The sequence below is a fragment of the Narcine bancroftii genome, chromosome 3 (assembly GCF_036971445.1).
Source record: "Narcine bancroftii isolate sNarBan1 chromosome 3, sNarBan1.hap1, whole genome shotgun sequence".
NCBI lineage: Eukaryota > Metazoa > Chordata > Chondrichthyes > Torpediniformes > Narcinidae > Narcine > Narcine bancroftii.
The window spans coordinates 78486111-78502441 of record NC_091471.1 but is presented as its reverse complement, the minus strand read 5'-3'; the positions used below and the strand labels follow the sequence as shown (position 1 = coordinate 78502441).

General features: G+C 43.9%; 1 protein-coding gene across 9 annotated transcripts in view; it reads right to left on the bottom strand.

Annotated features, from left to right (window-relative positions):
* The window catches only part of LOC138757275 (integrin alpha-2-like), a 214641-nt gene that overhangs the window by 158525 nt on the left and 39785 nt on the right, over positions 1–16331 (bottom strand). For 8 of the 9 annotated variants that reach the window (XM_069924332.1, XM_069924323.1, XM_069924324.1 and 5 more), the window contains one exon: positions 4220–4340. In XM_069924332.1, the coding sequence (XP_069780433.1) occupies positions 4220–4340 (121 nt within the window). Of the gene's footprint in view, positions 1–4219; positions 4341–16331 lie in introns of those variants that run through there. The other variant, XM_069924331.1, reaches the window with a different exon arrangement.

The window sequence follows — 16331 nt, the reverse complement described above, 5'->3', positions numbered from 1 at the left end:
TAATCTTACGAGTCACAGAAAATCTCGTAAAAGATAATCAGGGTCTTTTTGAAACAAAAAGAACTCCACAAAGGATATATTCGGTTATCTATAATTGTAGTCTCTCAAGTTTCACATTTAAAGGACATTCTAGAGCCACTGAAAACATGATAAGATTTTAGATATTATCAGTCACTATGGTGACTGAATATTTATTATCTATCTTTTTATTTATCCATTTTCAATTTAATTTAAAGCAAACTATTGTAGCACTTGTTTCAAGTAAGAATTTCAGTGCTTTGGTCCATTGAACAATGTATAAGTATATAACAATAAACAATATCATAGCTTTATCTCTTATCGAAAGCTACAAATTATCTATATAATTAAAGTTAAGTTCATGGCAATCATATACCAGAGTAGTTGAAAGCTTTAGAGAGGACGTTGAAGAGATTTACTACAATGTACTTGGCTGAGAGAATTGAGTGATGTGGAGGGCTGGAAAAATTAAATTGTTAAATATTATTTATCAAAATTATTTATGATGGCTCAGGAGTTTTTCCAGAGGTTTGGTATAACACCAGAAACCCTGGCAAATTTCTACAGATGTATGGTAGGAAGTGTGCCGACTGGCTGCATCATGGAGTGATATGGGGACACCATATCCCAGAGCATAAAGCCCTCCAAAAGGTACTGGACACAGCCCAGGATATCACAGACAAAACCCTCCTCATTATCAAGAACATCTACAGGGAACACAGCCATCAGAGAGCAGCAGCAATCATCAAGGATCCACACCACCTATAACACATTCTGTTCTCACTGCTGCCATCAGGAAAGAAATATAGGTGCCACAACACTCGCACCACCAGGTTCAGGAACAGCTGCTACCCCTCCACCATCAGACTCAACAACAAACTCAATCAGAGACTCATTTACGAACTCTTACTTGTGCTCTTTATTGATTTTTTTGTTCTCTCTGTATTTCAGTCAGTCTGTTAACATTTGTTATGTTTACAGTTCTTTGTTTACATGTATACATTTTTTTGCACTACCAATAAGTGGTAATTCTGCCTTGCCCACAGAAAAAAAGAATCTCAGGGTTTATATGATGCCATACATGTACTCTGACAATAAATCTGAAATCTGATCTGAATCTGAAACTGAGAGGTGGTGACTGGAAGTTTTAAGGATTGAGAGTAGAAGAGGAGTAATGTTTTTTAGCAATGATTTGTTATAACTTAAAAAGAACTGATGGTCAATGGTGGTGAAATTAAAGATATATATGAGAAGAGTAAATTATCTGCATTGTGTAAAAATAATAGATAATTCTTTCAAGTACAAAATATAATCACAAACACAGTTAATCTTTCTACTCTGTACAATTCAATGTGTTCACCTGAGGTGAGGATAAAGAAACTCACTATGGGTTACAAATTAATCTTTCAACAAATAATTCCAGAATTTTTATCCAAAGATCAAGTACAAGTGGAAATAATTGGGAATATGACCAAGTTTCTTTAGGGAGAGGGGGAGAGAGATCGTTAAGGGAAAAGAATGAAGGGTTGCAAGACAAGTGCAAACAGGAATGACCATCTATATGGAGAGGGAGATCAGCAGCTGCATTTAAGGGTTTATAGCATGTGAGATACAGAATAAATTTCTTGTGACACCACATGTTTAATCATCAGTGGTGCTTATATTTCTATAAAGTTCTTTGTGACATTTGATTGGGAGTCCATAAACAATTTAAAATAGTTTGAGTTGTATCGCACCATGAGCCTTCTCTGATGTTCTCCAGCTCTACGAGTTTAGACGAACCACAGAAATGAAACTGGCAGCAGGAAAAGCTATCTACAGAGTAAGAGAACCTCAACTAATTATATCTACAATCCTGCCTCTGCTGGTGAATCAATGTTACTACATCTATTAACTTGAATATTCACACTGTGGCTGCATTGTATGGTATACATAATAATAAAAAGACAAGATTTCTCCTACTGGAACTTCCATGTCTGTAATCTCTAATATTTAGAAAGATGATTCATGGTACATCACAGTCTACCGGTTTCCTTCCAAGTTGCATGCTATCTTGTCATTACAAAAGAGCACTGAAGGAGTCTTTCACTGGATAGATTATGGCACACATATTTAAGAAGTTGCCTTTCCTTTAAATTCACAGATATGGATGATAAATGCTGAACTTAACTTCAAATCTAAAATCTACAAATGAATAATAAAAATCTAACCATTATAATTATGGTGTCTCATCCAATCATTCCATTGTTGGAAACTTTTCACCCATACAATTTTTTCTTTAATATGGTAAGTTTTCAAAACAAATAAGACCTATATAGTTCCCCTTAAAAATGTTGTACATTTGGCCAAAATGATACTTGAATCAGCTTTAGTGTGGTTCACTGCCAAAAACAATCTCACGTGATGTCCAGTTGGGAATATAAATTCAAACTTATTGTCACATGTACTGAGGTACAGTGACAAACTTTGTTTAATGAACAGTCCAGTCAGTCAATAGCGGAGGAGCTTTAAAAAAACACAGCAAAAAAAAAATCTTCGGGAAATCAGTGTCAGGCAGCAAAAGTGGGAAAAAAATAATAGCCCAAACCCGTCGTGAAGACTAAGAGTGAGGATAGATCAGACAAAATAATGAAGACAGAGTGGGAGGATTAGACAATGGCCAGTAGGGGATGTACACAGTAAATTAGGGAGGGGTGAAAGTTGATGGATGATTGGATAGGGAAGGTGAGGAATGGAGTTTGGAGACACAGGCAATTGATAGACAGGTGAGAGAGAGAAGAGAAACAAATGGGTCTGTTGGAGGAAGATGAGCGAAGCAGAGCAGGGTCATCATCAAGGGGGGCATCCGCAGGCATTTCCCACCCCCCCCAAGCGAGGTGCTGTGCCCTCCCACCATACAGTTGCGCCCATCGCTCACCATTAGACCCACCCCCAGTGTCACCAGCAACTAATGACGCTTGACGCATCATTAAAGCAGTGCTCTCGGCACCTACATCACAGAGGGGTGGATGATGCCATTTCTGGAAACCTGACATATTACGTTTTATTTCTTTTCCTGACTATTAGTAAAAAGAGATTTAAAGTGATCATTTCGTCTTTGTTTACACAAACAACTTTCTAAAATATTTTTCAATCTAGGAAAATTTCCTTCAACCTGTGTTTATAACTCACCTACTGCAAAACTGCTTTTTTTTGTTCTATACATTTTCATCCCTAAAGTTTCACATCCAAGTGATATGAACGATACACTTAACTCAATTCATATCATTCTAAAATGAATAAACAAATGCAAGTCATCCATTCTGTCTTTATATTTACAGTTCCCAACTTGAAAATGATACAGGTCATGCAATTTTTAATTCCTTTTATCATCCTAGGTGGTACAATTGACATTAATAGGTCAAATACAAGAACACAAGAAATAGAACCATAAAAATGCGATACAGCCTTTTGAGCCTGCTCTGCCATTCAACAGATGTTGATCCTGAACTTCATGTTCATACTTCCTTTTGATCCTCATATTCCTTTATTCTCTTAGTGATATTGATAATGAGCTTATTGTCCTATGCAGTGAACAATATACATATGTACAACCATTCCTGCTGCAGCGAAATGGTACTTTGTTTTTTTAAAAATCTACAGATACAACTAAAAAAGTAAATTGAATTAAAAAGAGGCAATAAATAAAAAAGAAGATATTTATAGTTATCCCAATGCTAGAAAAGAGCCTTTCCTTCAGTGCAGACAATTCTTTTGTGGTATTGGAGCAGTCCTGGTTAGTGTGACAAGAGTCTGAGAGATGTTGGTAAGTAACTGCTTGTGAAATTACAGGTGCTGGTCTTCAGGGTTCTGTACTTTTTGCCCAAAGGTAGCAGTGAGAAGATGCTGTGACCAGGGTGATGAGGTGTCCTTCATGATGTCAGCTGCCTTCTTGAGGTAGGGCCTCACATAGATGGAATCAAAGAATAGGAGTCTAGAGTCTGGGCATCTTGCCCTTGAATATATTCAACTACTGAGCAATCTTAATCCTTTGATATCAAAGATTCATAATTCACTTCTCAACTCTGAATGACTAATCCCTGGTAAGTCTTGCAGTTCCAGACAGCAGGCAACAGAAATAACGCCTTGGCATTTAACAACACAGATGCAGCACATCCTGTTTTTGTTCCCCACTCAAATTACAGAGTAACTGTTTCCTTACCATTGTTCATTATCAGGGGTTGAGAACTGCTGAATGGAGGTGCCAAAAAGAACATTTGGTGGGCCTGAAAATATTTTGGCTTGCATCACATCAACATTAAATGCTTTGGATGGTTGAAGACCTATATAAAAAAAATACAAAACAATACCAATTTGTGAATTAGAATTAAGGAAGAAATTGATCATGATTGCTATTGTATTAAGTAATTCTGTACTTTTTCAACCATAATTCAGTATTGATAATCCAACATTAATTCTTATTTCAATATGTAGCATTTTAAAGACTGTAAATATTGATCAATTATTTATTTTCACATGTGGAAGTTCAATTCCCCTGTAAGGTACCTCAAAGAGGTTTTCAAAACTGCAGATGCTGGAAGAATTTATGGGTTAGCTAAGTCATGGCTTGGGATGCATAATCTCTTCGGAAGGCCACATATTTTCGCAATACCTTTGGAGAGCTACAGTCTTTAATTAATAGCCTGCCACAGTTCAATGCATGTTCTGGACCAGCAAGGCAATTGGTGGTCCAAGGCTGGTCTTGGCCAGCACAGAGGAGAAAAAGGTGCGTTCGTGGACTTCATGGAAAAGGCACTGGCCATTGATTAGCTTTAATGCTGCACATCTTAGAAAATAACTCTTGCTTCTTTTGTTATCATAAAAATAATATTTATGTGGCTTTTTATGGACTTTTATTTTGCTCTGCTGATTACAAATTGGGAGATTGTGCAAGTTAAGCAAGAAAGTCTGTAAATGCTGGGATCGAGTGGAATTTACAAATATGCTGGAGAAACTCAGCAGGTCATGCAGCATTCATAGAAAGTAAAGGGTAACCAATATTTTGAGCCTGGGGCCTTTGTCAGTTTTTCCAACAGATTTATGTATTGCAAATCATCTGATCTACAAAACTGCAATAGGTTCTAAATAAAGTGATGTGGGGCATTGCTACTCCTATAAAAACACAAACAGTCGAAGCACTGTGAGACCGCACCTGGAGTACTGTGTCCAGTTCTGGTCTCCATATTTGAGGAAGGATATACTGGCTTTGGAGACGGTCCAGAGGAGGTTTACTAGGTTGATCCCTGGGATGAAGGGGTTGACTTATGATGAAAAATTAAATCGTCTAGGATTGTATTTGCTCGAGTTCAGAAGAATGAGAGGAGATCTTACAGAAACATATAGGATTATGAAGGGTATGGATAGGATAGATGTAGGAAGGTTTTTTGAGCTGGCCGGGGAAACTAAAACGAGAGGACACAGTTTCAAGATTCGGGGGAGTAGATTTTGGACAGGGATGAGGAAAAATAGTTTTTCCCAGAGAGTAGTGAATGTTTGGAATTCTCTAACCAGGGAAGTGGTTGAGGCTGCCTTATTAAACATATTTAAAATTCGGTTAGATAAATTTTTACATGATAGAGGAATTAGGGATATGGGGAGAAGGCAGGTAGGTGGAGTTAGGTCATAAATTAGATCAGCCATGATCATATTGAATGGCGGAGCAGGCTCGATGGGCCATTTTTGGCCTACTCCTGTTCCTACTTCCTATGTTCCTATGTGTGGACCATTAGACCTCAATAAGCTCTTGGCTGAATGTGTCCATCAGCACAGTTTTCCTGCATATCTCTGTATTCCTTGTTTCCTTTCATTCATTTGGCTTATTTACAGACTCCTGGGTGAACCCTTGGATGGCTTGAATACATGTGACAAAGGAGCAAAGCAAACATAACTCTGCTGTCCCATTTCCATTTATACTTGCTCACCTGATAAAACTAACATCAAAATATTTTTCAACCTGTTGCTGGAATTCAGTTCTTTTTTTGTCCGTAGTGGGATCAACATTATAAAGAGGAACCAAGCTGATGCTCTGAGGAGGTCAAACTTATCATCTGTTGTGAGTAAATTGACCACAAACACATGGATGATGACTCCTTACTTGGCGATGATTGAGAGCAGACTGACTGATAAGTGATTGGCTAATTATTCCTGTTTGTTTATTTTGGAATGAAAATATCAGGGGAATCTTACATTGTCAGAAGGGTGTCAGTGTGTTGAACAGCTCGAATTGACATGAAACTGCTGAAGTACGTTGCTTCTACATGATAAATGAAATGTAAGCAGAACCGGAAACCACTGCTGTACCAGGTCAGGACTCAGAGCCTTTGGCTTCAATATGTTCATTTAAGTACTTCAAAGATCACACAGCATAGAATTGGCTTTTGCCAACTGTTGTGCCCATTTAGACAAATTCCATTGCCTGCTTTAGAATTATATCCTTTCTTTGGCTATACAAATGCCTTTTAGATGTTCCTTATATTATCTGATTGTATCTACTGCCGCCATCTCCTCTGGCAATAGATGCTAATGTCAACCATTCTCTGTGTGAAAAACCTTCCCTCTCAGGTCTCCTCTAAACCGCTTCTGAAACCAATTTCCTTTTGTTTTGCACACCCCCACCATGGGAAAAACACAATCTTACTATCTACCCTACTTCTGCCTCTCAAAATATTATAGATCTCCATCAGGCTACCTTCAGCTTTGTTAGCTGCAGGAAAAATAAATCCAGTTTATCCAATCTCTCTTTTTAACAGAAGCGCTGCACTCCAGGCAACATCCAGTTATAAACTTGAGCAACAGCACATTATATTCCATCTCGGCTGTCTCCAACCAGATAGCATCAATATCTACCTTCAATTTCCAATAACCCCTTCCCTGGTCTCTCCCTTTCCTTCACCCCTCTATCTCCCTTACTCTAGCTCCTCACCCACTTCCCTTCTCCTGTCAGAGAGCAATCCTTCTTAGCTCTCTCTCCTATCAGCTTCTCTCTCTTCTACTCTATCCACCTGTTAGTCTTGAGCTCCTCCCTATTCCCCTCCCCCCATTTCATTCAGACATCTGCCTGATTCTTGACTTTTGTGATGAATGGCTCAGTCCTGAAATGCTGACTACCCTTTACTTCCTATGAATGCAGTTTCACCAACACATCCGTGCACCGGACTAGACGTCAGCGTCTGCAATTTTCTTGATTAACACCCAGTTTCATTTTCTCTGCACAAATTAAATGTTGTGAGAGTTTCAGACTGCAACATCTCTTCAGGCACAATGCTTCAGATTGAACCACTGAGTGAAAAAAATCACTCAAATTCCTTCTAAATCTACAACCCCTCCCTTAAAATTAAATTCCCTAGATGAAATTGTATAAGGCATTGGTGAGGCCATATTTGAAATACAGTGTGCAGTTTTGGTTGCCAAATTATAGGAAGGATATAAACAGAATAGAGAGTGCAGAGGAGGTTCACAAGAATGTTGCCAGTGTTTGAGTTACAGGGAGCAGTTGAGCAGGCTGGGACTTTATTCCCTGGAGCATAGAAGATTGAGGGGTGATTTGATAGATGTATTTAAAATTATGAGGGGGAAAGATGGAGTCAATGTGGTTAGGATTTTTCCATTGAGAGAGGGGGAGATTCAAACAAGAGGGCATGGATTGAGAGTAAAAGGGGAAATGTTTAGGGGAAATGAGGGGGAATTTCTTCATAAAGAGGGTGGTGGGGATATGGAATGAACTTCTGGCAGAGGTGATAGAAGTGAGATTAATGTTAATTTTCAAGGAAAGTTTGGATAGGTATATAGATGGGAGAGGTGTGGAGGGTTACAGAAGATATTCGGCACCGACTAGTAGGACCAAACTGGCTGGTTTCTGTGCTGTAAATGGTTATATGGTTTTTATGAAGTGGAACGTCATTCTCTATCTACCATATTTATGCTCTTCATATTCTTTATATCTCAATAAGGTTCTACCTCATTCTTCTTCGCTCCAAGGAAAATATACATCCAGTCTTTTCTCATATCAGAGACACTCATTGCAGGCCACATTCTGGTGAACCTTTGACATTCAGTGTGATAAACAGAACTGCATGCGATACTTCAACTGTGGCCAAAACACTGCTTTCTATATTTGTTCCATAAACTTCCTGCTCTTAAATTCTGTGTGTCCAGCTAATGATAGCAAGTATATAGAACACACAATAGTAGAAAAAGCTCTTCTGATGAATTTGGAGGGGGTGGTGGGGTGGGGTGGGAAGCAAAAGAGGTTAAGCGGCTCATATGGTTGCGGTGGTGAGAGAAGTTTTTTTTTTGCAGGTTATGAGAGCAGAAAGACTGGGCCATTGGTAGCAAATTATTTCTGAAGATGGAGCTTGCTTTTTATGGTTCAAGAGGGCCTTGCCACAATGCAGATTTTGCTTCAGGACCCATGTCATGGTATGTGGCTAAAGGGTGATATGTTTAAGTTTACTGCCATGTGCATTGAAGTATAGTGAGGAAGTTCATTTTGCATGCAATCCAGCAAATCACCCACACATACAACAGCAATAGAAACACAGTATCATCACTTCTCAGCTTTTTTGTCCTCTACCCTCTGTTACGTGAGATTTAAGTCAGATTTGGAGGGTTCACAGAGAAGTGAGTCCAGACGCAGGCGAACAAGGGGAAGACACAAAATAACACTAAAACTATATAGACATTTGCATTGGAGACAGCGATCTCTGATACTCTCCCTCTATTACACTCGTGCAATAATAGTCAGAAACTCACACACTTACAAGACAGGGACTTCAACACACACTCCCAATCTCCTGTTCCAAAGGGTTGTGCCTAATGCTAACTCTTCCCACACAATATTATGGTCCCGCTTTAAGTCGAGTGAACATCTTATTAATGACTTGAAGTGGACTTCATTTGTTAAGTACATGCAATTAAGTTTGACTTAAATATGTTTTATGTGTGATATTTTAGATTTGATAACTTTTTTTAAAATTAGTATTTTTACCTGTTTTTTTTTCGTTTGTGAGTGTTTTTTTTAATATATATTATTAACTTTATTAATTCTTCACTCTTTATTTTTGGGGGGGGGAAGGGTGGGGTTTTTTATATTGATTTTTTTTAGTGGCCGTATATATGGGGGGGGGGGGGGTTTAGACTGATTTAAGTTAGGTCATTAATGCTGTGTTGTAATAATTACTTTATTTTTATTTTTCTTTAAATGTAATTTTTTTGTTTTATTCATGTGATAAAATCTTTAAATAAAGTTAAAAAAAACATCTTATTAATGACTCATCTAGTGATGTCCACAGATCGTGTCCTGGCATAGTGCAGCATTCGTAGTCAGGACCAAGGGGCAAAGAGACCAGTTGGCTGCACATGATAATCAGTAAGTGATTTAAAGGGTCCAATGGTCAGGTGTGCACAAATTGGTGGCCAGAGCCCGACCTTGATTGGCAAGTACTGCAATTTCTGGCTATATTCCAGACAGGGAGATCACATAATCCTCCACAATCCACACTTATTTTCAGACAGAGAGCCCGCGTGAACCTCCACAATCCACACTACACCCTCCCAACAGTATCCACCTCTTTATTACCCATTAACCTGTGATTCTCCCCCCCTTATTCCCTCCACTTACCTTTTTGTTCAGGCATCAGACAATTGTTTTCTTATTTCTGATAAGGACCCAGGCCCAAATCATTGGTTACTCTTTAATTCCTATGTGTGCTGCATGACAGGCTGAGTTTCTCTCACACAATAATAGGGTGCAGAACTATACAGTTACAGAGAGAGATCAGCTAATAAAGTATGAGTAGGAGGAAAAGAGATGAAAGCAGTTGTGATTTGGGTAAAGATATGCTGCGAGCACTTTGCTCCGGTGCCATTTCTTCTCATGGCCCAGGAGTTTGACATATTCCAATTTGTGAATGATACAAAGCTAGGTGAGAAGTGAGGGGAGAGGCACCTACAAAATGAGATGGGCAAGTCAAGCAAGTGCAAATCGAAATACAATCAGGTGTTTATTTTCAAAAAAAAAAGGGGATATCCAGTTGTTATCTTAACAACAGGCACTTTGAAGCCTATCTGGTCTCCATGAACAGTTATAATAGGTTAGCAAAATAGCTGTAAAAGGCACAGTATTTTGGGGCAGATGCTTCGCAATCAGATTGCTATTCACATGATGTATTAGCATTAACCTGGGATAAGATCTGTTTCTATTCTGTGATTTTCATAATTTATTGTGTACCCACATTTGCAACGATGGACTAAATCCTTATATTACTTGAAATGTGAATATCTGTCTGGCTCAGTATGACCATTATTCTATTGTGTAATGTACAGCTCCAGCTTTACAAAACTGCTGTGGTGCTAAAGTGTATTCCATTTCACATTGTAAAAAAAGTGGCCTGTCAAGGATAAAATATAAATTTCTTTCTATATCACATTATTACATTATTTCACATTCCTCCTTCAAAATCTTATCGGCATATGTGGCATTTAATTTTAGAATATTTTCACTTTCAACATTTGTAAAAATTGAGAATTGAAACTAAAAATATTTCCCATCTATAGTGTCAACCTCAATAACTCACTGATCTTCTCTCAAGATGTGCACCATTCCTAAACAAATTAAACCAAGTTCAAATACATTGAGATATATTCAGTTTAAAGTAAGCATGCAGTAAAATGCAGCTGTGCTGAGTTTTTTTGGTTCCATTCCTGGGCATCGACATATTTCCACACACCTCCTACTAACCGCACTCCCCCCCACACCCCCCCCCCCCACCATCCTTTATAAAGAGAGATATTGGAACTAAAATAAACCAAAAGGAATTTGGAATTTTATTTTGCATATTTTCCCCTCCCTACAGATTATGCTCAAATTACACTTAAATTGTGAATACCATTGAACGCTAGCCAAGATTTAAAAGGACGAATGAATTGCGATGCTATTCTAATTTATTTTGGTTAAATATTTATAAATGATTACACATTGATTTCCAGAAGCAAATTTTAAGTTTAATGTATGGGCTGTCTCAGGGACACACAGTGTGGTGGTACCCCACCGGCCTACTGTAGGGGCAACCTCTGTACTTGCAGGAGTGCAAGGGGACAGGACAACACCTGGCCAGCTGTCATCCAGTCAACCTGAAGGGATCAAGCCCCACCCAGCCGGGTGTCAATCATTCTCTGGGCTATAAGCCTGCGCCGGCCTCCCGAGGCCTCACTCAGAGTTGCTGCAGCCACAGCCAGCCTTACTCTGTGCAAGTCTTTGTGGATTAAAGCCTGTTGTACAGTCTTTATCTGTGTGTGTGTCTGATTCTGGTTAACAGTGCACCACAATTTAATCCACAAAATTTTCACATGGCGGCTATGGAAAATCTCCTGTGCGCAGGGAGCCTCAAGGTCGACCCACGCCACCTGGAGCCCAGACATGCTTCGAGATCTGGCAGTACGCGGTCAAGGCAATCATCGAGGCACATGAGGGTGACATCTTGGACTCAGATCGGAAGAGGTTGGTCCTACTCAGGTCAAAGCTGGGTCCTCGCGTCTTCCAGGTCACCAAAGCCTGCTCCATGTACAAAAGCGCAATGGACACTTTCGAGAACTTGTACAAGCCCTCCATGAATGCGGTCTGTGCAAGGTACCTCCTCAACACCCGAGCCTAGCAACCCAAGGAGACAGCCAAGTCTTACCTGGGACACTTGCGAGAGTTGGCCCGACTGTGTCTGGCTGAACTTGGGGTAGGTCCAGAGGAGGTCAAGAGGCTGATCAGGGATGCCTTCGCCCAAGGGCTATGCTTGAGGGCCATCCGGCAGAAGCTGCTGGAAGACAACATCTAAGCCCTAACCAGGACTGTGGAAGAGGTCCAAACCCTGGAAGCAGCAGGCCTGCATGTCGAAGTCTTTGAATCCAGGTTCCCCCAGGCTCCCTCATGGCCCTCTCACACTGCAGCTGCAGCCCCAGGCTGAGCTGGAGAGGAGAACGTCACTGCAGCAGGCGCCCGGCTCCCCTGTAAGTACTGTGGGTCCTGGTGTTGGTCGGATCGACGATTGCGCCAAAACTGCCCAGCTAGGAGCCAGTATTGTTCCCGATGCGGCAAGAAAGGCCACTTTGCAAAAGTGTGCCTCTCTAAACCTGCCGGCAGCTCAGCAGCCCTCCATTACCTCCCCACCTCCCCCGCAGATCTCCCCACGTGTGCATGCCGGGCGGTGCCATTGTCCCCGTAATGACTTCCGCCTTCCCTGACTTTGATCGCGCAACAAACGGCCCCGCCAGTGACCGTCGCAGCGTGTGCCTCGAGCAACTACACCAGCCCCCACCCTCACTGGTGCCGCTCACTGAGAACTACAGCGATGTCACTTCTGGCTCACGGCATGACGTCACTTCCGGCTGATGTAACGACGTCACTGCCGCTGGCTGTGATGACTTCTCTTCCCCCGGCTCAGCGGACATGGATGAGTAAGGAGGCCAGCCACACAACGTTTCCCCCACATGGAGGGCCCCTGGTGACGTGGTCAACACGGGCGATGACCAGGCCACACTACCGACACTCCCCACGCCTCCAGGTGACATCAACTGCCGCATGCCGCACTCAGTGACCGACAGCAACATGGTCAACACAAGCGATGACCAGGCCGCCCTACCGATGCTCCCCACACCTCTGGAAGCCATTGGCTACCACATGCTGCACCTCACGACCGATGCCGACATGGTCAACATGGGCAATGACCAGGCCTCCCTATAGACACTCCCCATCCCTCTGGATAGCGATGACTCCGACTCCAAGATGGTCCTGGCTGCCACCACGCTGACCAGGGACATCTCCCATGACCTCAGTGCTCGATGATGGACGTGCGAGACAACGGGCAGGTAACAAAATGCCTGTTCGACAGTGGAAGCACCAAGATCTTCATTCACCCCATCGTGGCCCACTCCCTAAGGTTAAAGGTCCATCCCTCCACCTGCTCGATCGCCCTTGCTGCCAAGGACAAGACTGTTGGTACCCTTGGGCACTGGTCAGTCTATATAACAATGGGAGGGGAGACTCACACAGGATTCAGGTTCCTGGTCATGCCCAAACTCTGTGCCCCACTCCTCCTGGGCCTGGATTTCCAGTGCCACCTGCAGAGTCTCATCCTTGCCTTTGGGGGGGCCCCAAGCTCCACTCACATTGCACAGAACACCATTCTACCAGCCCTGGCCAACTTGTGGCCTCTCCACACTGTGCATCACCCCACCGGCGCTCTTCCCACATCTTGCGCTAGGCTGCAAGCCGATCGCCACCAAACATAGGCGCTATTGCGCTGCACACAGGGACTTCATCAAGGCGGAGGTGCGGCGACTCCTGGTGGAAGGTGCTATAGAGCCCACTAGCAGCCCTTGGAGAGCCCAAGTCCTGGTGGTCAAAGGAGGAAATAAGCAGAGGATGGTCGTGGATTACAGCCAGTCCATTAATCACTGGATTAATGGATGCCTACCCTTGCCGAGGATCGCTGACATGGTCAATGAGATAGCCTGCTACCGGGTTTTCTCCACGATTAACCTGAAGTCGGCGTATCACCAAATCCCCATCCAACCAAAGGACCAGCCCTACACCGCCTTTGAGGCAGACGGGCGCCTGTACCAGTTCCGCCAGCTTCCGTTTGGAGTCATGAATGGGGTCTCTGTCTTTCAGCGAGAGATGGATCGCATGGTAGACCGGCAAAAGCTGAAGGCGACATTCTCATATCTGGATAACGTCACTATCTGCGGCCGTGACCAGCAGGACCATGATGCTAACCTGGAAAGATTCCTCCAGACGACTGTGGAGCTGAACCTCATTTACAACAAGGAGAAGTGTGTGTTCAGCACCACCTGCCTCGCCATCCTGGGGTAAATCGTGGTCCATGGAGTTGTCGGCCCATATCCGAAAAGGATGCACCTATTAATGGAGTTACCCCTCCCCCCACACTAAAGGCCCTCCGCAGGTGCCTGGGCCTGTTTTCTTATTATTTGCAGTGGGTCCCTCGCTTCTCGGACAAGGTCCAACCACTGGCCCAAACCACAACTTTTCCCCTTCCACCCGAGGGGCAGGCAGCCTTCACCCGCATTAGGCAATTCATCGCGGATGCCACAATGCAGGCTGTGGATGAGGACTTCCCTTTCCAGGTGGAGAGCGATGCCTCCGTAGAGGACCTCGCTGCTACCCTCAACCAAAGGGGGGGGGGGGTGCCCTGTCGCCTTCTTCTTCAGGACCCTCCACGGCTCCAAGCTAGGGCACTCTGCCACTGAAAAGGAGGCCCAGACGATTGTGGAAGCAGTCCACCATTGGCTCCACCACTGGCGCCACTACCTGGCTGGCAGGAGATTCAAACTCTCACAGACCAGCGGGCTGTGGCATTCATGTGTAACACTACCCACGAGAGCAAGATCAAGAACGACAAGATCCTGCTCTGGAGAGTCGAGCTGGCAACCTACAGCTACGACATCCAGGATCGTCCCGGAAAGTTGAACGACTCCACCGATGTCCTCTCTCACACCTGCACGTCTATGCATGACGACAGGTTGCAGACATTGCATGAGTCCCTCTGCCATCTGGGCGACACACGGTTGTACCATTTCGTTAAGTTCCGAAATCTGCCGTACACCATCAGGGACATGACCAAGACCTGTCTGGTCTGTGCGGAGTGTAAACTCTGCTTCTTCTTCCCCCCCAGCCCCAAGGTGTAAAGGCTACTTGGCTTTTCGAGTGTCTCGGCCTGGACTTCAAAGGGCCCCTGTTTTCCACGAACCGAAACATCTACTTCCTCACAGTAGTGGACAAGTACTCACGCTTCCCTTTCGCCATCCCTTATCCGGACACCTCTACAGCCACTGTCATCAGGACCTTGGGGCAGATTTTCACCACGTTTGGCTACCCCACCTTTATCCACACCGACCAGGGGTCTAGTTTCATGAGTGACGAGCTGCGCCAGTAGCTGACAGCGAGGGGCATCGCGACCAGTCGCACGACAAACCTGAGAGGCAACGGGCAAATGGAACACAAGAATGGGGTAATCTGGAAGGCAGTTCTCTTGGCTCTCAGGTCAAAAGGGTGGGCCGTTGAGTACTGGCAGGACGCCCTAGCCGAGGCACTCCATGCCATTCCCTCATGAACGTCTGTTCTCATTCCCTAGGAGGTCGGCGACTGGAATGTCACTCCCAGCCTGGCTCACGTCACCAGGACATGTGCTTCTGCATAAGCACATAAGGACACACAAGGCCAAAGCCCTGGTAGAGCAGGTTTTCTTCCTTCATGCAAACCATAACTATGCATACGTTAGGTTCGGCAGTGGCAGGGAGGACACCATCTCAACCAGGGACCTGGCACCAGCAGGAGCACCCACCACAACACACCACCCTCCAACCCAGGACAACGCTGACCGAGCATACATTCCCATCCCCAGGCAGCTATGGGGCATGCAGGGCCTCCTTGACCACCAAGGGCCTGCTTCAGCATTAGGAGATGAACCCACCCCTCCAATACGACCCAAATATGTCGACCCAAGCCCCCCAGCCACCCCTCTGCGCAGCACCACACCAGCCACACACACCCCTGCCACCAGCCCCCCCACTTCCCCTCTGTCCAGTGACCAGGAGCCAGTCCTACGATGGTCACAGAGATCCCGGCGGCTGCCGGATTGTCTCAACCTGTAAATATTGTATGTACATGCTGGGTGTGATTCCTTGTTACTGCCAACCCCAGAACAATTTTAAAGAAGGGGGTGAATGTAGTGGTATACCATCAGCCTACTGCAGGGGGCAACCTCTGTAACTGCAGGAGTGTCAGGGGACAGGACAACACCTGGCCGGCTGTCATTCAGTCAGCCTGAATGTATCAAGCCCCACCCGGTCGGGTGTCAATCATCCTCTGGATATAAGCCTGTGCCGGCCTCCCGAGGCCTCACTCAGAGTTGTTGCAGCCACAGCCAGCCTGGCTCTGTGGAAGTCTTTATGGATTAAAGCCTGTTGTACAGTCTTTATCTTTGTGTGTGTCTGATCCTGGCTAACAGTGCACCACATACAGTGATCCAAAACTTGAAATGTCACTGATTTAACACAAAGAATACACACCCATTTCAATCAGCACACAATGGAGTCGACTTTCTTCAGGCTCTTCAGACACAACATTGCATTCTTCAACTCCTCAAACACCACCCAGCCAAACCCCTCTGACCTTCCCATTGGCTCACCGCCGCACGGGTGATCCTGACAGTCTCACTCTCCTCCTCCTGCGTCTGAGATCCATCACTCCTATGCTGACTGTTCAA